Raw genomic sequence first — 22,771 nt, 5'->3', positions numbered from 1 at the left:
GAGGGGATTGTCAAGTTTTCCTAACTTATATTTCTGATGAAGTGATAAATATCTACAAAAATAGTGGATATAATAAATGGTTAAAATAAATGAAAAGAAAAGGGAAAGAAAGAAAAAGAAAAGGGAAAGAAATTGGTCTGTGTTTGCTATGGGGTAAAGCCTTATGTCTTTCACTTCTGTCTTGTTAACCCTTCCTTTACCCTCTTGCTGTAATGTCTCCAGCCCTTTCCTGGTCTTTTTAGTGCTCATTCAGGACCCTACTCCACAGGCCTTCTGGCCAATGTGCTGCTCAAGGTTTTTGCTTCTGCTTGTCATAAACAGTTGGGTTAGCAGTGTGAATCATGGGCAGCTGCTAGGTCATGAGTGGAATTTTGACCCATGGAAAGAAGACATTTCTTTAAGGCAGACAATAATAAGGACAGACCATTGATGTGGTGCACCTTAGCCAATGGGCACTCAGTGAAAACCAACCCTGTTGATGCCGAAGAACTAGCTGTGGAATTATAATGTGGTCTTGGATATTGCCATTTCCAGTCAATTCAAGTGTCTATCAATTGAACAACTGTCATGGCAAATTGGTATCACATAAGCTTGGATTCTTTGGTTTATATAGAAAGCTGTTGTTTACCATTTGCTCCTCCTTAAAAGGACCTTCAGATCAATGTTTTCATCATCATCATCATCATTTTTATTATTTTATGCATATCATAATTTCACTTCTAATTCTAGTGCTCTTAAAGTTTTAGGAGCTATGGTTTTGTAATTTTTAAGACTAATAATGTAACAGAACTATAAAATGAAAATTGCATCATACCTAAATATAATTCCTAAAATGGTAATTTTTTTGCAGTTTAGGTTTTCTAATTATAATATTATCAATATATAAATACATGGAGAGTTTGTCTGCTTATTCCTTTCGAATGTTGTGTTACATGAAACCTGTGAGCATTTATTTTATTTTATCTCATTTCATTGCATTCCAATGGGATTTATTTTGCTTTTGTCTCCTGAATAGACACTGTAAAAAAATACTTAGGATCCTTGATGCCTTGGATGTCTTTCTAAGTTTGAAAACTGTATTTAATCAATTTCATCTGTCATTTTATCTTATTGAATAATGTTAAACATTCTCTAAATAATCCATCAGCTTTGTCTCCATCCTCTTCCACACACCCATGGACATGTTCCACCTCCAATTGATTATAAAGGTTGCCCTTCCTTTAGGAATAACAGACTGGCACCCATGTGTCGCACTCTATATCTAGATGAAAGAAAGTGTTCCTGGCCAACATGTCTCCACAGCTCATTGATCTCTCTCTGGAGAAAGGCTGGTATGTGTCCTTACAGATTCCTTCTTTGAGTGATTTAAAACTTGATGCTGAGCTATATAAAGTCCTGTTTGGATAGCTGTGCCTTACAGAATGAGGGTCATGCCACTTTTGCATTTACAGAAAGGGCACACAATCCTCTCCTACATGAGCTGCATCTCCTATTGCATTGTATGGAATTAAGTGATGGTTACACTTGGCAAAGTAAAAACTAAGGCTCAGAGGAGAATCAAAGTATCTGGTGCACAGTCAGGAAGTAAACCTGCCATGTCCTTTGGAGGCAGATTCAAGCTCTCTGGCTTTTTATAAGGAAATAGTAATTTTCAGAAAGTAGCAATCTCAGAGGACAGAATTCTGGGTATGTTGGTGGAGGCCATAGCTGTCTGCGGCGAGCAGAGTGAACCCAGAGCCAAGAGGTCACGACTATCTCTTCCTGGGCTTCTTAATGTTGTTCTGTCTTGGCATGCTTCTATACAGGAAGTAGGAGATGAGATAATAGGAGAGTGCCCTGGAAGGAAAGGTGGCAGTGAGGTTAGAGAGGGCTCGATCCCCTGACTTCCATTAACCTAAGATGACCCTCATCTCTACCAAATTAGAACTGAGGCAGTGGTGGGGCACCTGGGTGGCTCAGTGGTTGAGCATCTGCCTTTGACTCAGGTCATGATCCCAGAGTCCTAGGATCGAGTTCCACATAGGCTCGCCATAGGGAGCCTGCTTCTCCCTCTGCCTATGTCTCTGCCTGTCTCTCTATCTCTCATGAATAAATAAATAAAATCTTTTTAAAAAATTTAAAGAACTGGGGCAGTAGAAGTTTCTTTGATTTAGTATTCCATCAGGGTAATCTTGTGTCATAGTCATGTGTAGCAAAAGCCAGTAATAAGACATAAGTTCAGCTTTTTGAGTTTTTTAAAAAATATCTTTTGAATTTTTTAAAGATTTATTTATTTTATACATATAAATAGAGAGAGGGCACGAGCACAAGCATGTGATGGGGGAGGGGCAGGGGAGAGAAACTGGCTCCCCACTGAGTATAGAGCCCAACCCAGAGCTGTCTTATGTCCTGAGATCATAACCTGAGCTAAAATCAAGAGTTGGATGCCTAACTGACTGAGCCACCCAGGTGTCCCCAGCTATTCTATCTTTTTTAATAAACAGAATAATCTATCATCATAATAATGAATTAGTGCTTTATTCCATATATTTAAGTCCTATTAACATTCTTCTATTGTTTTATAATATGGGCATCTAAGGTGGGCTGCATTTACCATCACTTTGAAAAATGATAAAACTTAAAATTATGCCATATTACATTCATACTTTTTTAAAAGTGTATTTAATACTCATGTCTTTTAGGCTTTGTAATATTATGGTTTATAATAAGAAATATGTATTTGATCTTCAGCTGAATTTTTGGCACAGAATTCCTAAAACATTTGGGATTTCCTAAGTGATGAGAGTTATAAAGATGTCTTCTGTTATATTATGGGGTGGCTTTTAGAAAGCCCTTGGGTCACCTAAGGATGACCAGGGAACCAAACTTGTGATGAGAGGGTTGAAACTTTCTGTCTTATCCCCTGACCTCTGGAAAAAGAAGAAGGACTGAATCAATCACCAATGGCCAATGATTTAATTAATCATGCCTATGTAATAAGGCTTCCATAAAATCCCAAAAGGACCCACACATCTTGCTCTATGCCTCTTTTCCACTGGGCTCTTCTGAATTCAAACCTTTTATAATCAACTGGTGATCTAGTAAGTAAAATATTTCTTTGAGTTCTATGAGCTGTTTTAACCAATTAATTGAACCCAAAGAGGGGGTTATTCTAACCTTTCATCTCTAGCCTGTGATTCAGAAGTACAATGACAACCTGGACTTGCCATTGGCGTCTGAAGGGTGGTGGAGCAGTCTTGTGAGGCTGAGCCCTCAACCTGTGGGATCTAAAGCTATCTCTAGGTCAGAATTGAATAAATTGCTTGGTAGTATGAGAAAAACCCACAGGTCAGAATTAGTATCCTTATCAGAGACCTTCATTTAGAATTTAAAATATCCAAAAGTAGGAGTTTGCCTGTGAGAATCTCTAGACTTTAATATCTAAACTTGAATTTGTCATATAGTATATGGAGATCAGCCTCTAAAATTTGTCAGGTGAGGAAAAGGGAAGGAGTAGCAGTACTAACTCTTTAAAATATTCTAATTATCATTATACATTTAGGTAATACATATATTGCAAGGATAAAACATCAGAAATGAAAGCATATTCATAGTTTTTCTTAACTTTCTTTAAAAAAATTAACCTCTTTGGTTCAAAGGGGTGAACATTGGCCTAGGGGTGAACATTTTGATAAAATTCCATTTGGCCACATTAAAGTTTTCCAAATGTATGGGGGAGGTAAATGAGATGAAGAATAGTTAAAAAAGTGTATTTCAGCAGGTAAGAGAATTTCAGATGCTCACAGATAACTTAAAAGCTTTCATTTTGAAAGTCCTAGATGTAATCAATGTATTCTTAAATTCATGTGTTGTTTTTAGAGCAGAAATACTCTTAATTCTGTATTGAGTGTGTACATGGGTTTATTTTTTATGGTCTCTATTAATTTTTTAAAATATTTTAGAGCATGAACTAGAAGCTAGAGAATGTTGATGGACTAATTAGATAAAAAAGTCAAAAGGCAATTGTTTTTTAATATCATAGATAAATGACTAGATGGCTGAACAGGTGGATGGGCTGTGGATCGAGAGTTATTGGAAATTTCACATAAAACCATTCAGGAAAAAAATAGAAATCCAAATAAGTAAAAATGATGTTATTATGAAGAAAGCTTAAATTGACTTCTATTTTTTTAAAAGCTTTCTACTTCATCTATCATTAATAAAGAAAAAGAACTCACAGCATACTTTACCAGTAGTTATGGTCTATTACTGTGTCCCTAACATTCACATGAGATTCAAGGACCATGCACAACCACTTAGCTTAAGAGAGACAAGAATGGGACCATCAGAGAGCTAGTGGATCATAGTAAAAAGGAAAAAAATGTGCTGACTTCAATAAAATATATATTTCAGCATTTGCAGGTAGTTACTAAAATCAAATTTCCTAGTAATGCTGATCAAAGAAAAATTAAGAATTAAGTGGTCACATCCAAATTCTCAATTATTAGTGTCCATTTCCTATTTTCCACCTGAGGGTATAGCGAATTCCCTAACAGGGATAATAGAGTTCACAAACACTGAGAACAAGTATTATTACAGATTTGGCTTTATTCATAGTTTTATAGTTCAGAGCCATAATTCCTTGTCTACAATTTGGAGATCCAAAACACCTCTGTCATCAAACATTTTTTCATAAGTTTTTGGCAAACTCAATTTATGTGAGACTATTTATGAACTTTTTATTCATCCCACTTACTATGAATGTTCATATGTCTACTACAGAAATGGTAACATGTTTGATTACTTCATGCTATGTCAGACCCATTTGGTAGTGTTATGTACCATCTTTCTGTCTGAAATTAGAAGGTTCTGAATTCTGTAATCCAACTGGCCCCAGAGGTTTGGGGTAAAGGATCACAGAATGAAGAGTTATCTGGCTGACTGAGCACTGTATTCACTAGTCCTAATTCTACTCCTTCTCAAACACACAAATCCAATCCTTTGTCCATGTAATGGGTCTTCACATTTAAGGTTAGCTATGAAAATACTATCAAGTTCTCCATCACCATGATAGAACATTTGTGGTTCTTTCCATTGTTCTAGAATCTCATCCATTCATCCATTCATGGATGGAGCTTCCTGCCCAGCCTGGGCCACATCATCTGTTATTCCTGCTGTGCCCTTACTGGCATTATGTCTTACACAACCAATTATACTTCTTAACACTCCCAGTATCAGCAAGGCCATACCCTTCACCTTTCTTGCTCTAGGAGAAATTTCCTAGCAAGGCTATTTAAAAATCAGTGTTCTCCAGCCTAAGGTAGCTTCTCTAAGGAATGGAGATTCTGAGATAAATCCTGGGAAACATGAGGGGGATGAGAAGTCAAGAATGCTTTTATGCAACTTTTAATTGTCCTTTATAATTGTTCCCTGCGGTGCCTTCTACTTTCTTCCAATTCTGAACACCATTTCTGCATTCTTCACTGTGAACTTATGACTTGTTCGCATGTTTTACTGAGGTCATTCAACAAGAATTTATTAAGTGGTTACTATATGCCAGGCACTGGAGCTGTAAACAAAACCAAATCCTGGCCTTCTGAATCTAAATTAACATACCCTAGGAGGACTGATGCAGACTTTGACAAAAAAATAAAGTAGGGTGAAGGAAAAAGCGAGTTGTAGGAGGTGGTGGTCTGACTATAAACAGAGACTTGAGGGTTGTGAGGGAATAAACTAGTGGATACTTGGAGACCAAACATTTCAGACGGAGAGAACAGCAAGTACAAAGCCTGAGGAAGGAGCATATTTAGGGAGGAGGCTGAAGTTGCTGGAACAGAGTGAGCAAGGAGGGAGAAGTAGAAAGTGGGTATGGAAAGGGTGTGCCTGCCAGGCAGGGTGCAGAAGGGGCTTAATTAAGGAGGAGGAGCTTAAAAGAAGAACCATGTGAAATGCTGCTAGTATTCACATGAAGGAGGTGAGGACCAAGAAGTGACCTTGGAATTGGAACTGGAATTGATGGCATCCACAAGAATAGTCTATCCAGTGGCTGGGTACAGATGTCTGATGAGAAGGGAGCAGAAAAGTGGAGACAGTGAGCACAGGAACTTGTGCGTAGAAAGGGTCACAGAGAAAAGAAGTCCAGCTGGAGAGGAAGGTGAATTAGGGTTTTTTGTTTTTTGATGATGATGGGATAAACAGCATATTTTTAGCCGGATAGGAATAATCCAGGAGAGGAACTATTATGACCCTTATTCTCCCTTAATATGTGCGTTTCCTTGATCCCATTCCTGCCTTGTATCTCCCACATCTTCCCCTTAATTAAGCCGTACTTCCTCTTGCATAATCCTAAAGCATCATGATATAAATAGCTTTCTGGTACTCTTTTATGAGTTTTACAGGGAGGAAATGTGATAAACTCTCTATAAACTAATTTCCATGTCTAATAGCCCTTGAATTCCTCCCCACGACAACAAAAAAAAGGTCTTTAAAAAATAGGATCCAAGTTATTCATACATGTCATCTTTTGCTAGAGAAGTGTCAAAACAAAAGCCATGGTGTATGTACCAGCAGCTTGAGTTTATATCTCACTAGCTATAATCAAAAATGTTTCTGAACCATATGCAAAAAAAATCACTGACATTAAGAAAATAACATGTGGAAAGAGTAAAACGATGTTTGCATGAAAAATGTCAAATGTAGTAAACACCATTATTCTCCTGCAATAAAAGATTAATTTTGCTGTCACATGTGATTTTGTTATAGTTTTGATCATCATGTATGACAGAAATTTGTTTTATTTGCTATCATAAATTTGTAGAACCAGGGATTGTTATTAGACCTTTTTTTTTTAGGAAATCTAAAAATCTTCAATATGTATAGAAAGAACATGGTCATTCTGTTGGGACTCAGATAAAGGGCACATCAGCTGAGCTACTTTTGTAAATTCCATGTAAATCCACATCTAATATAGAATTAAAATAGTCTCTATTGCAAGATCCATGAGAAAAACAAACCTTTTTTAATAAACCAGAGATTTGGGCAGCCTGGGTGGCTCAGCGGTTTAGTGCTGCCTTCAGCTCAGGTCGTGATCCTGGCATCTCAGGATCGAGTCCCGTGTCAGGCTCCCCGCGTGGAGCCTGTTTCTCCCTCTGCCTGTGTCTCTGCCTCTCTCTCTCTCATGAGTAAATAAATAAAATCTTTAATAAATAAATAAATAAACCAGAGATTTTGAATTACTGATGAAAAATATGTGATGAGGAGTTTAAAAGTCCTAGCATGTGTATGAACACAAATATTCCTATTTTCAATGACTGCTGAAAGCTTATTGTCTAAGCATCTCAAAAAGTTCTAAATAGTACCTTCCAGATTTCTCAGCTTTTTCTGATGCCATGTTTAATTCCTGTGGAAGAACATGATAAAAAAAAAAAGGATACTCTTGGTTTGACAGAGTTTAGTTCAGGTTCTTTATTTACACAGTTGGAATGTGAACCTTGCTGTTGATTCCGTGAAGCAACTATATTTTCCTTCTTCAGTAGCACAGAATGTCAGCCTTTCCAGCACTTGCCACCTACTCCTGTTTAGTTCAGAGCATTGCAATGTGCTGCAATTAAGGAAATATGCTGACTATCCTGGATTTTTCAGACTTTTATGTCTGTATCAGATTAGGTCACCAATAAGCACCTGAACATACTTGAAGAGTGTGTTGACTTCCCTGTCTTCAGAAATGTCTTTACTGAGTTAATAGTTTAAAATATATATTGAAGATTTGTGTAAAAAAAGCCTCTTCCTTCTGTATTTTTTAGGTTAGTACTGATTGCAATTCACATGCTTATTCAGAGAACTACATCAAAAATAATCTTCTAGAAATTAGAATCAAGAAAATGTGGTAGTAGCTTTGTTTTCTCCAGTCTTACACACTTTCCTTTTTCAAAGATGAACACTATAGCCTGTTGTGTTTCCACTGCTACTTTTCCTTGAGTAAAGTTCAAAATTTGTGCAATTATAGTACTTCTCCCCAGTATGTAATAAAATACATGTACCCATTTTTCTCAATAGTTTCTCTTCTCAAACATCACGTTGAACTGCAACACTTTATATGTTCAGAGTTGTAAAAGATTCAGTCTTTAAGCATCAAATGCTTCTAAATATATAAATGATAAATATAAATTAATATAGCAAGTGGAAATATATAGGTATATGATAAATACATACATAGAAATAAATAGAAGATATCAATAGTTATGTATTTCATCTTACCTATGGATTTGGGTAGTAAAAGGCAAAGTTCAGTGGTTAAAACCAAACTGTGAAGGTTGATTTTCTTAGTTTGACTGGATTTGAACCACAGCCCTGCCACAAATTGGTATATGGCCCCAAGCAAGTAATTTGACCATTTTAGGTTTCAGTTTCCTCATTGTAGAAGTTGGGAAACAATAGTATCTACTCCATGGGATTATTATTCTCCTCTATTTAAAGGAGGTAACATCTGTAAAACCCTTTTAGCCTAGTGCCAGGCATATAAGGAGTCCTTAGTAAGTGTTAGATGTTACTGTGATGAGCCAGATGCTGTGCTGGGCATGAGATATGAAAAGGAAAGACATTGCATTCTTTGACTTCAAGGAGCTTATATCATAGTGTCTTTTAAGACACTTACTCTGTGGAAGCTTTCTAAAAGGAAAGAGAAGTAAAATAGGAAGTAAAATGAACATTATCTACCCTAGTTTACTTCCCATTATGGGAATACCATTTTTTTTACAGTACTAATAGGTAGACATTAAGCCCATGATTTTGTACCCTTTCTAGTGGGAATGATATGGAAAGAGTGCAGACTCTGAAGTTGACCAAGTTATTCATTCCATTATCATGTGACCTCAAGAACCTCACTGAGTCCCAGGCTCCTCCTTTTCAGAAGAGCATAATGGCATCTCTCATGCTTGGTTGCCAGATGGTTGGATGAAGTGGTACACATGAACCACTCACTCACTCACACACTGTGTCTGGTACACCACTGGCTTACTGTAAATGTTCACTTTCTTCAAATAAAAAATCATCAACTTTTGGACATCTGTGATTGCTAAGACAGTTTATTAAAACAGTCTCTGTATAAATTTTACTAGTTAATTGTGCTTGATCCTCTTCAATGGGTTGCTTTGTAAAACAGGAACATAATCATATGTAATGACACCCTGTTATCTTTTTTTTAGTATATTTGACCATCATAAATTCATCTAAGTATCCAACTCCCTATCATTTCTCTTTCTAGTCTGCAGACATCCCATTAGAGATTCTTTAAATGCTTTGTTGAAAAGAAGATTTATTACATCTATGTCATTTATCTTTTGCTACTAACCTAAGGGCTAATAAGAGTTAGTAACATGATTTCATGTGGAATCCTTAAAGGCTCCTAATGATTCATATAATGTATATAAACTTAGTTTTTCTTTAAGATGGGAGAAAATGAATATGATATACTAAACTCTTTCATAAATTTTATGTACATTCGTTTAACTACACTGTTATTTATGGATGGAATTATAATAGTAAATCAGTAAACTCAAAGGTCAGGTCAAATAGAACTCTGCATAGCTTACTCAAAATGTGAATTGGACATCCAGACTCATTGCTGCGGAGTTCACTGGAAGAGGAAGGCAGAAACAAGAGATTTAAATCAAAGTCCTAGTTATTTGTCAAAATTTATCCCTGTGATTTTTTTTAGCTTACTTTTAATTTCCCTGTTCATCATCATTTATTCATTTAGTCAGTTACTTTTCAAACATCTAGTGAATACTTACCTGTATCAGCTTTATTATTATCCATGGGAATGTAAAAATGAATGTACATGATCCCTAATCTACAGGACTTACTATTCAGCAAAGCAAAAGACAGATATATGAATAGCTGTAAGTCTTTAAAATAAGCCTTCCTAGATGGTCAGATATACTTTCTATAGGAAGATTTTTTTGAGCTTAACTTGAAGGAGCCATGGAAGGAGGAGAAAAAAATGGGTAGACCCAGAGGAACAGTTTTAGCAAAGACCTCCCATTGGAGTGGGGAGTGTTTCTGCATGGTTGGAACCAAAGGAACATTGTAGAGACTAAGGAGAAATTAGGTTAGTTGCAAATGGCCTTGAATACCATTACTAAGAAACTTAAACTATTTTCTTGGCAAATGAATAAGTGGCTCAGATGATTCCCATGTTTTGGACATTTGTAAAGGATGGATTAGACCAGTGTGAATGCCATTCAAGCAGTGGTCTAGACATAAGGAGAAGCTTGAAAAACAATCAGGTACAGTGGAATTTAGCTTGGGACAGATTTAAAAATCATTACTAAGGAATCATTAGTAACAGAACTTGTTAACCATTTGCATATATATGGAGGGCTGGTGAGGAGGGAGAGAAAGGATTCAGAGGATGAATGGTTATGGATGGTTATATTCTTAACCAAGGAGGACCAGGTAAGGGAGGAAAGAAAAATGTCCACTGGTATCTGGAGCTCAGGGGAAAGATCAGAACTAGAGGTATGGATCTGAAAGTCTTCATTACAGTTGGAATTATAAAGTAGAGATTGCCTATAGATACCACAGAGTCAAGATTAGACCCTGGGTAAGGGAGAGAAGTTTAACAAATAAGCACCAAAAGAGATTGAGGAAGCATGTCCAAAAAAAATACTTGGAAAACTCAGAAAGTCTTCAAGGACAAAGAATAAGAGAATTTTAAAATTAGGGACTAGTTAACCACTTCAGAGTGATTATCGTGGTGGAGGAGGTAAGAACTAGAAAGTGCTAGTGGGCTTGCCAGTTAGGAAAGGATTGACAACTTTTATTCCACAGAAGGGCTAATATGAATGACGATTTGTGTTTGTTGGGGAGAGGGGTGTTTTGTTTGCTTTGAAATGAGAGCATAGTGGCAGACATCGATGGCCATCTTTTGTTATCTATTACCATTCCAAAACTATAGGAAAGTTTTTTTTCTGAGGTAGCTCATCCATGTTCTACATTTTTAGAATCTTAGACAGTCACCAAAGAGATTTAGACCATAGGGATCGATTTGATTGGTTGAATATGTTTTCTTCTGAATAAATGGTGCATCTCTTTTTACCCACATATACCTCTAGGAAACACTGATGAACCTCATTCTGCTTATTGGCTTTATGTATATATTTGCAGTTTTTAAAACATAAACAGAGAACGTGTATTTTGTCATGGAATCCTAGATTTTACACCATGTATATTTCTCAAAATTCAGCTACTATCATTGATAGAAGTGGCCTGCATGCACCATGTCTTACCGTGATATGAGTACAGTACCATGTGTGAGGCATCTGTGCCAACCCCTTCTTCAGCTCATACTGAGCTGTTCTCTTGTTACATCAAAGAAACTGAAAGGTATTCTTAAAGCTTGGTTTTCTTGAGTCAAGGGCAATTTTGTGTTCATTCTGATTGTTCTCCATAATTGTTTGAGGTAACAAGTATAATGTTCTCTCTGAAAAGTCTGAGATTGTCAATAATAACATTCAGAAATTCATATATGCCTGAGAAAACTGAAGTTCTTTTTACTTGAGGATAACGATAAGTGGCATTTCTGGTTGATTGTTCCCATTATATTGTCAGGGGCTTTGTGGTACTTTTGTGTGTGTATTTTAGATCATTAGTTATACAGGAGAGAAGATAGACAGGAGTAACCTCCCCCAGATCTACCTTTAATTCCAGAAGGCATCTAATACCTATTTCTGTCTTTTACCTGGAGGGAGAGAGACCCACAACTTTAAAGCTGGCACTCCTAACCAGCCTTTGTCTAAAGGCTGCCTGCCTTCTCTGTGTGTATATATGTGTGTCTTTTCCCCCCGTTCTCTTAAAAAAATTGTAAATTTGTTGGCAGACATGATGGTGTTGTATTTCAGTGAAGTACATTGTGAATTGGTAATAATGATAATTACGTCTACTCTTAGCTTATTAATCTGTGTATCAAGACCTCCAACATGTGACATCCCAGCGCCAGGCTGTGCTTAAATCTCTTGCAGGCTGTAGGCTCCAGTAAGGAATCAGGCTACTCCCAGCAAGTCTCATTGGAGCCAGCAGGAAATGAATCCGTCTGCCACAGATACTTATTTAGACCAAATTATTAATGTTTAGTGGCAGAAAAGTGACTCCCTTTCTCCTTCGATTGAATGATGAGAGCGTATCTGTTTTCTTGATAAGATTGTGGCCAGCCTGGCTTTTGCTCTAGAAGGTAGATAAAAATTATTCTGCCTGCAGGCCTCAGGGATGTCTGGTTTCTTTTCTCTGTTTCTCTGCCAGAGTGTATCTCCCTTATTCATCTCACAAACTGTCTTTAAACTTAATCACACTGAACTTTTTGTATATGTTTGCCTGACAATAAATGGGTCTGGGGATGGGGGGAAACGTGCAGAAAAAAATACATCTTTATTAGGAGAGAAATAAGAAACCACTCTCTCTGTTTAGAATAACCCTTAGGTCAAATGTGTCCGGTTATATTAAGGACAAAATTTGAGAAACTTTTCATTTGTTTTTAAAAATACCCAAATAAAAATAATAATTGGAATGCAAATTAGTTTCAGGAAATTCTGTAATTAAAAAGTATTTTTTTTCATTCTACCATCTACCTCTGCCTTGTCTCTAATATAGACTTTAAAAACATTTTCATTGTCCTGGGCAAATTTTCTATGCTTCATAACTTCTGAGTTCATAACTCTTTAAAAGCAAATGAAGATGTTACAACTTAGGGTATTTGCATAGAAGGAATAAAAGAATCCTATGGATGTATTAATATGTATTTTTCTTTTTTACGTTATATTTACAACTTTATTTTTTTAGAAAATAAATTTAATGTAAAGTTTTTTAAGTAAGCTTAAATTTAAGCTTTAGTACTTAAAGATGTTTTGTTTTTCTCAGTCGGTTTGCCCTGGACTGAGAAAACAGTTTCAACTGAGGGATAATCTCAGAGTCCTGTTCCTCACCAAATGCTTCCCTCCCTATCCTGTAAGTGGTTCTCTGATGCATCACAAAATCTGTCATTACCAATTAATGATGTCACACTCCTTTACCTTGATAAGCTTGAATTTCAGATTTTACCTTGATTCCAGCATTACTTTCCATCTTTGTGGACAACCCACTGAGTAAGCAGGTTGGGTGGTACAATATGGTGACATGGTCCTAAAATCTTATACTCCTAGACATTTAGAGCAGTAAAGCCCTGCCTATCTGTAAGTCAGAATTCTGGCCTCCCCAGCCTTCCAGACACAGTTGGGAACTCTGAAGTATGTGGGAGGTATGCGGCGTAAGGGAGAAGCCCCTGTGGCAGCTGGAAGTACTGCCTCCAGGTCCAGGAACTCTATTCGTTTAGCTAGAATTGAACTCAGTCTTACTGCTCTAATTTGAAGCCTATTTAAATTAGCTCTGTTATCTGGTTTTCCTGTCTAGAGAAGATAGAAGTTATTAGAAGAAGATAAAGTCTCTACTCAAGGCAGGCATACTGGCACCAGCAAGATGAGAGCACAACTTGCTGTGTTAGCCAGAAACACAAACCTTAACAAGTGGACACAAAGCAAAGCCAAGTCAGTGTTAAATCCATGCAGGGGCAAGCCACGATGTATGTATGTATCTTAGGAGGCCGTGAGCATAGCCCTGTATCAGCACATTACAGCAGTGACGAAGGCTGGGACAAGCATGGGCTATCAGGTATGAGGTAAATCATTCTAGTTATTAAAGAGAAAAGTTTTATTTTTTTCAGAAAAACTTTATTCAAAATTGGTTATACAGAGTTGGCCCTTAAGTGGACCAAGTTTCTATTTTCTGGGAATCACGCAGTGATTCCTGTCACTCTTCCCAATTGTTGTCTGAATGAAACCTTTCTTGTGACAAAAATTGTTTTGTTCAAATTGGTCTCCTACTCTGTTTGCCGAACCTGATTCCATATATGTCTTCTGGTTATTTCCTATAATTAAATTCTCCCTTAAAAATAAAGAATGCCTCATTTTCTGATTACATTTGGTCTTCCATGTAAGGGATAAGTACACACGTTTGATATTTATTCAGCATAGTTTTGTTTTGGAAGTTCTGTAGTCAATAGAAGCTATGGCGGTGAAATATTAACATAAACATCAAATTTTATAGCCATTATATACTGCTCAGTATCCTTTTCCTTCTCTTCTAAAAGGTAATGCTATATTTCCTTTTATTTTATTTTATTTTTTTGGTAATGCTGTATTTCTTGTTTTCTAATCCCTGCTTTTTTGTGTTGTTGTTTTTCCAAGACCACTAAAAATGATGAATGAAGAATTTTCATTATCATATGGTTTGTTTTTTGCTCATGTTTTCTTTCTGTAATCTAGATTGCTGATTGGAAGTTGCAACTGTTAAGTAAGCCTATCAAAGATGTCATCTGAAATTTTTTACTTCCCTTTTTAGTTCTCTGAGAGGGTGAAATCGTGATTTATAAATGCCCTGGCAGTCTCCTTTGTGTGAAGGCAGCCAGATTCAAAAGAACATGTCTTCATGAATCAAGCATTAGAGCTTTGTCTGCATACCATCCATAGCCCTCACCCTAAATGGAGTTTAAACTCAAGTGCCGACGACATTTGGAAGCCAAGGACTTTCTTCTTCCACCTAGCCTTTGTTTCCTCTCTCTCCTTTCTCTCTTTATAAAGTATCATTCGTCTTTTTACTCCCCACCTCCTTTCCAAGCAGGACGTGGTGGCCATTTTTACTTCTTGTTTGAAATGTTATCACCACCATGCTTTTTCACTTAAGGCCTAGTGATGTCTAGTTATGAGATATACATCTTTTTCCTACTCAGTTTAAGAAATTTTCAGTGTGATTGAATGAGGGGTGAGGCAGGAGGGAAGGAGGATGGAACATGTACAAGTAGTTACTCAATAGGCCTAACTTGGACGAGCCAGCTGACGAGCCCGCCACGCTCGCCCAGATGGAGAGCGAGCAGGAGACACTCATATGGACAGCTGCCTCGGCCCCCTCCTTCCCGGCTTCTCCCTCGTTATGCTTCTTATTTCTGCCAACTCTGGCAGCGTATCTCACCTCCAGGGACACATTCTTTTTTCCTGCCTAAAGTGTGGAAAAAATTTCTTGTTGTCAGAGTTTTGTTGAAATAAAATTGGCATTTGTAAGAAGCCACATTTGCTGGGAAGCTTAGGAGGGGCACTAGCACAAAGTGCTGAAGTGAGCAAGATCTCAGGGTGTGGGCTGGGACCCGGTGTGCACTGGAAGGAGAGAGGGGTGAGGAAACACAGTGGTCGGGGCTCAGTGCAGCTGCCCAGTCCAGGCTTCAGGGGAATACCTCGGGGCCGGGGCAAGCAGTGTGGCCTACAGGCTGTCTTCATCATGTCCTCTAGTTAGGAACTACTTAGAAATATACCCCTCTCCCCAACCCACCCCCCACCGGGGACTGCACCAGAGTAAAACAGATCCAGAAAATTGCATTTTAACACATGCTCCATGCTTGTGCTTCCAAATCCAAAGAACAGCTCCTTGAGGTTCTGGCGCTTAGTTTCTCAGCTCCTCACATCATTTATTTGTGCCTGTCTTGAGGTGCCTAGGATGCAGTGACTGACTCACCTCAGCCATGGGCATCAGAACCCGGAGCATAAAGCCAGCCAGCTCTCTAGCACTGGCCTCTAGGGTAATGGAGATCCTATGGCAGCACAGGCCAGAAGTGTGTATGTTCTGCTATACTCCTTGTCTTACTTGGCCTTTGCACGTATCATCCTGTATTATTCTTCATCCTCTGTCCCATTTCCCCTTCCAAGGAAAGTATGAGCAGTTAAGATTTCTCTTTGAAGCAAGGCTCAGCTGTCAACCTGCTCCAGAAAGATTTTCACAACCTCTACCCTCCTGGGACACAGCTGGACCTCTCCAAACCTAGGTGGTGCTTAATGCACATTTCATATTTACTTGCTTGTGTGTGTAGCTCTCTTATTAGACATTGAATGTAATTGTCCTTATAAAACAGCCGAGCCCAGTGCCTGACCTGGAGTTACTGCTCCATAAATGATCGAAGGAGTAAGCTAGATCTTGTGAGGGTTCCTTGACGCACATTCTCTTTTGCTTTTGTCATCTCTACTGTAAGGAATGGCTGAATTTCTTTTTGCGTAAAAAATTAAATCTGTTTGTATTAGATTTGTCTCCCTGTGATCCTTAGAAAAAATGTGTTTTAAAAACAAAATAAATATGATGGTGAGAAAATTAAGATGCTTTGGTGATCTAAATACTTGTAAAGTATATTTTTTTAAATAAATGTTATAAAATACTTTAGAGTTCCAAGTAAAGTTAAGAGGGGATCTACTGGATTTTGGCTAAGTGCTTAAAAAAAAGGTTTTTTAATTCCCTGTCCAAATATTTCAACTTAAATTTACTGGTAGCTATTCCAGAGGAAGATGGTAACTCTGCAATCCTTTGTTTGTTGTAAAGAAAATGTCTTTGTCTTCAAATGTTTGGAGGAAGGATTAAAGGCAATTTATGGCTTGGGTAGAAAGTAATAAAAGTAGTAACAATGAAGTGTCTTCTAAATTGTCATCATTTTCTGGAATTACTAACAATATCAACTCAGCAGGCATTTTATGTCCAGAAGGAATTACTTTCATTTGTTATGTTTTAATGTAAACTCTAGTATCAGTCTTATAGCTGCTGTGCTGGATCATTTGCTTCATTCCACTGTTTCAAAACAGGATTCATTCAGTTGTAGGGCAGAGGAATTCTTGACCATAGGGCTTAAAAAAATATATTTATAGTTCATTTCTTTCAGGAAATAAGCTTCAAGATCTATATAAAAAGTCTTTTATTAAGATAAGTCATGGCCTTTTTAGTTTCTCTAGGAATACTCCATTTTTAATTCCCAAGGGAAATTGTAATAATAAATAAATTAACCTGGCAGGTTATTTTCCTTTTTATGGCACCCCTTTTTACTAATATAATCCTAGTTTACAGATTCCTTACCATTTGTTTAATTAAAACAATCACATATACTTTATAGCATTTTACAAATTATAAATTACTTTTTAAATAAAAATTTTGTGATCTTTGCAACAATTCTGTGTAGTAATAATAATAGTGCCTTTATATATTATTAAGCCCTTTTAGTATTTCAGGGAATACAAGAGTTGGTGGTATCAGGACATTACCCAAAATCAAATAGCAGATCTAGAATGTAATGGAGAACTTACCTCCAAATAACATCTCTTAACTGTTCCTCTGGTAAATTCAATGCTGTTTTCTTTGGGATGTGTTTTTAAAAAGAAATGTCAAAACATTATTATTGCACACACTCTATTTTCTGTTTTCAAATAAATGATTGGTTGTTGCTTAATGAAGCTCAATTTTTTAAAACCTGCCTAGGGATTTACTGCTGATGACTTTTATGCATGGGTAAGTATGATGTGGAAAGTGAATCTGAAATAATTTTAAATAAGCATATGAGTTTTTCGATAATACTGTTTAATTATTTTAATGTTTCAGATTTATGTAATGGTTGCCGATCCTGTTTAATGGAGCCACTCTCAGTACCCTCACCTGAAAATGAGCGCTATTTCCTTTAATATACATGAGACTCCTTTAATATAAGATGAAATGTAGATAATTAAATTTTTTAATGTGTTTGTATAACATTCTTTTTGACATCCTTTGATTCCAAGGTGAGAACCCCTGAATGAGTTAGTCTCTAGCTCTAATATTCAGTGTTTTTGAATTACATGTTAATAATGTTCCTGTGTATACGTTATTATTTTCTCCAATAATTCAAATTCTGAATGAGTTGATAACTTGCTCACCTACCATAAGGTGGCTTGCAGTGATCTGTATAGGTCTTTGTTTAAATACATGTGTCTTCTCTCCACCCAGGGTAAAAGAAGCCGAAGAGGTGTGTAGACAGAAAAAGGGAAAATCACTTTATAAAATAAAACCAAGACATGACTCTGGAATTGTAAGTATTTAACTCTTCTCTTTTTAACTTGTGATTTGCTTTGACTTTTAAACACTGTCTTCACAATATATACAAACTCACATAATAATGTTTTAATTGTTTTTCTCCTAAGTGTGAATGAAATGCTCTGACTGAAGGATCTCCTTTTCTTTATGCCTTTAATCAGGCCTAAAAGGCTAGGAGAATCTCAGTATCTAGTACCTGAAGCTTAAGAATAAAGACAAATCTACTAAGGGAATGCGATACCTGGATATGTGTGTGTTGGCGGGGGTTGGGGGGCAGTTTCTCACTTTCTCCATTACATAAGCATCACCAGCACAGGGCTGCATTTGAATCCAGAGTGGCTGTTATTGGGTTAGCACCAATGGGATCTAAAACATGATGGAAAATGCCAAGTGTGGTATTGTCCTTTGCTCAGACCAGGGAGCTCAGACCTGGCTTGAACCCATCAGTGGCTCTAGAGAATTGGCTGTTTGACAGCTGTCAGCCAGTAGACTGAGTTTAACAAACTAATCTAAGATTCCTCCTTGCCCACTTCTTTAAAATGCCATATTGTGCACCCTAGAAGCCAAGGCTTGGTAAAAATAATGAGTTTTCCCTTGTGACACTGTCAATATTGTTTTGAATGTTTTGAGAGTTTATCACGATACCACAAGAATAAGTAAATGATGCTGTTTTAAAAGTTGGGTTGGGCTTTAAAAGAGGAACATTTTGAATCAGATTAGTCTAATTGTGGTGTAAATGGTAAAGATATCAAAATACCCAGATTGAAATTTGAGTAAACTGTGATTAAACCCTATTTATGTTAGGGTTTTAGGAACCCTAAATGTTAGGAAGTATATCCTCATTTAAAAGATATTTTTCCTTTAGTTTCTCTACATCATAGTCTTCTCTAATAGTAAGTATTATATTATGATTTAGTTTATTTTCTTTTTGATTAAAGTACAACCTTAGGATGCATTGAATGAGGAGGAATAATTATTAATTAACCTCAATCAGGCCATTATAAGGATAGAAAAGAATTAAATCATTAACCATGAAATGAAGCAGCCAGTTCAATTTTCATATTTTTGTATTTATGCATAGAATTGAGAATGAGAAAGATGAGTTGCCATGTTTTCATGTTGGTTAGAAGCTAAATTTTTAAAGGTTTTTTTTTTTTTTTTTTCCTAAAAAACATTTGGTGATTTGGCTGGTGAAAAATCTTTTTTTTTTCTTTTAAGATTTTATTTATTTATTTAAGAGAGAGAGAGCACAAGTAGAGAGGATAAGAAGCAGGGAGCCTGATGTAGGGTTTGATCCCAGGACCCTGGAATCATGACTGTGCCAAAGGGAGACACTTAATTGATTGAGCCACCCAGACCACCTTTGACTGGTGAAAATTGTTAAAGATAAAACAGATTTTACTTATATCTTTTTCCTTTATGGGTTGGTGGATCTTTTTTTTTTTAAAAAAAAAAAAAAGATTTTATTTATTTATGCATGAGAGACAGAGAGAGAGAGAGAGAGGCAGAGACACAGGCAGAGGGAGAAGCAGGCTCCATGCAGGAAGCCCGACATGGGACTTGATCCCGGGTCTCCAGGATCCCACCCTGGGCTGAAGTCGGCGCTAAACCGCTGAGCTACCAGGGCTGCCCGGTTGGTGGATCTTTAACCTCTTCCCAGAGAATTTGATCCAAATGAAAAGATCTTGTTTGGGCTATTCTAAACTCCGTACATTTTTTAAAGTTCTTCTTACTAACTATAACTCTTATCTGGTGCATTTATTTTCAGAAAGCAAAGATAAGCATGAAAACCTGAACAATGAAAAGCAGAATGAATATGAGTCACTGCAACCACTTCCACAAAATTCAGCTGACCTGAGGGCGGGAAGGAAACTACATCATTTTGTTCATTTTTCCTCTTGACCTCTTGCATAATCTTTGTGTTTTCTAGACAGTTCACTGATTGTTGAATTTTACTGTACATTCATAAAAATGCAAAATCAGTAGACCAGTGGAGAATTTGACACCTTTTCTTTTTTGTAAAGTTTATGGTATTATATTGATAGACCAAAACAGCATGTATAAGAGGCAATATTTGCATTAATGCTGAACATGCTAAATGTTAACCTAAAATTTACTTTTGTGAGAATATTCCTTATCCCAGCAAAACACTTTACTTTCTACTGACAACCAGTACTCCATGTCACTGCATTTAGATTTATGGTTAAAATGTTATTTCTAGTGAATTGTTTGTATCAGTTTCATGTCTACATATAAATTTTCTATTTTAAAATTTAAGTACCATTTATATATCATGATCAAGGCTTTCCCAACTCTTGGGTTGCTCTCCATAACTATATATTTGTGAAAGAAGATTATCATTTTTTACTCAAGTCAGATAATGAATAGAAGAAATATAGCAAAAGGAAAACCCATTCCTATAAATCATCTAATATAGGCAGGAATTAGAGTTTTAAGTTTAATGAGGGCTTTTATCAGCCCTGTGTTCTTTGAGACTCTACATAAAGCTTATCTTCAGCTAAAGTAAGTTAAACTAAAGGTGTGCCTCTCTAACTTTACTATTGGCCTTCACAAATAAAACATGACTCAATATTTTGAAGGAATTGAAATAAATGATGCTCATAAAATTGCCAAACATAACTAATTGTTGGCCAAAAAAGGGAAAAAAGTAACTTTTTGGATGGATTGGCATCTGTTAATTAAACATACCTGCCTGACTATTTTTACATGATTGGATTATCTTTATATGTTATAGCAGGTGACTAAAAGCTGTAAAATGAGTATGTAATGATTTGTTATCTGAAGGAGCATAGGAAAGGACTTTATTTTATTTCACGTTGAGGGGTAAAAAAGTAAATCTCCCACTCTTTGTGAGAGTATGTTAAAGTCATCTCATGATGCATTGTGATGGTTTTGTCTAATATTAATAGATGGGGTTCCGTAAGATTCTTTTTAATGATATTTGTTGGCACTTATGGTCATTGATAAAAGGGGAGAATTTCTTGCTATTGGAAACCAATTATGGAAAGGAACTTAAAGAAAATGTTCTGAATCATAACTCTGTTTGCATTTATGTGAAATATGGTCTCTTACCTTTTAGTTTGTAGTTTAAGTGCAAAGAAAGAGTAGTGGATTTTGTTTGTTTTGTAGTCTTCCTGTCTCCTTCAGTCCCTCCAATGTGTATATTACCATTCTTCACTGAAATAATAGGGCATTTAACAAAGATCGCTATGTGCAATACTGTATTTAGTGTTTCTATTTCGATTTTTCTAGGATGTTAATTTATATGAAAATAAAATGAATAATAAAATTAGAGTTCTGTGCCTGTTGTGTGTGTATTGCCTAAGGATACTTGCAAAATGTAGTCACCATATTTAACACTGGAGGAAAATAAGTTAGACTCTTTGAAGTTTTTTTTTAAGTTCTTATTTCAAGTATAACAGTTGTTAGTAGTTGAGTATTTGAAAAAAATTGAAATGCTTCTTATTCAATCTTAAGGAAGAAGTACTTCCCACTTATGAGCAGAAATATATTAATATTTGAGAAATCCTTTTTCCAAAAGTTAAAAGTTAGATCCAAAAATTCATTGGATATAGATTAAGTGGTGAAGGGCTATTGGGGAAAAAGGGGAAAATTATGGTGCAGATGTGATGTACATAGAAGAGGAAATAGAAGAAAACTAAGCACTCTGCTAATGGAGAAGCATGAAAAGAGTTTTCTTACTTCATAAGGTAAGCTTTGTATGTAGGTCTGATCATTTTTCAATATAAACTCTTTTATCAGCTGTACATTGGCTTATCTACTGTGTCAAGAAGGCCTGGTGCTATTAATGTCTCAAAGATCTTCAGCAAGCTGGGAGGAGGGGAAGAGTATAAAGCAACAATTATGTTCACTGTAATGTCTAATTCAGAGAGCACAAAAAGCTGAGGTGCCTGGCTGGCTCAGTTGGTAGAGCATGCGACCCTTGATCTCAGGATCATAAGTTCAAGCCCCATGTTGGTAGTGGAGTCTACTTTTAAAAAATGATGAACAAGAGCACAAAAAGCTAAATCTAGAGGGATGAGTGGGTATTAGGCAAGTGAAGGGAGGAGAAGAGAAATCTGCAAATGGAAAGATAGTGCTCAAAGGCATAGAAAGCATCATTTCTTTTAGGAGTTGTACCTAATTCAAATTAGAGGGAGGGAGCAGAGCATAAAATTCAAGAAAGAATGGCAAAAGATGTTGCTAGAGACAGGAAAAACATTTATAGTAAAACAAATTTTATAGTAGAATTTTATGACAACTTGGGGTCAAGAGGATCTTAGAGTTATCTATGCCCTTGCTACTCATAGTAGGGCAGTGAATCAGCAGCATTGACATCACCTGAGAGCTTGTTTGAAACACAGTCTTAAAAGTTTTCCTAATGGAAAAAAAAAAAAGTTTTCCTAATGGTTGGTAAGGAGGGGATGATGATGCACTTCTGAGAGAGGTAGCAAGCTGAGAAAAAAAAGCATGGAAAACAGGTGCAAAATAGTCTGCCACACCTGTAGTAGAATTAGTTCTACACCAAGAATAAGAAGAAACTGTATGGAAAAAAAAAAAAGGAAAAAAGTATGTAGTACATTGTGGAACTAATAAGTTATTTGAAAGTGGTAACATGAACTGGTTTTGATATAATAAGCACTATTCTGGTACCAATGTTGAGAAATATAAGTCCAGAGGCCAGAACAACTTTAAAGAAACTATTGCAACTCAAAGGAAGAAATAGGACTTGATAAAAGTAGTAGAGATAGAAACTTGGTGCTGAAGAAAAGATATGTTAAGGAGATAAAATATATATGAGAACTTCTTAAAACTT

At 36.4% G+C, this 22,771-nt stretch overlaps 1 protein-coding gene across 2 annotated transcripts in view; it reads left to right on the top strand.

Annotated features, from left to right (window-relative positions):
• FMN2 (formin 2) overlaps positions 1–21,249 on the top strand; it is a 378,878-nt gene extending 357,629 nt beyond the window's left edge. For both annotated transcript variants that reach the window (XM_077901499.1, XM_077901498.1), the window contains 2 exons: positions 17,848–17,929; positions 19,703–21,249. In XM_077901499.1, the coding sequence (XP_077757625.1) occupies positions 17,848–17,929; positions 19,703–19,729 (109 nt within the window). In that variant the 3' untranslated portion in view covers positions 19,730–21,249. The remainder of the gene's footprint in view (positions 1–17,847; positions 17,930–19,702) is intronic.
• The last annotated feature ends 1,522 nt before the right edge of the window (positions 21,250–22,771 follow it).

Source organism: Canis aureus, chromosome 6 (genome assembly GCF_053574225.1).
Source record: "Canis aureus isolate CA01 chromosome 6, VMU_Caureus_v.1.0, whole genome shotgun sequence".
Taxonomy (NCBI): Eukaryota; Metazoa; Chordata; class Mammalia; order Carnivora; family Canidae; genus Canis; species Canis aureus.
This window is presented reverse-complemented; position numbering and strand designations above follow the sequence as displayed.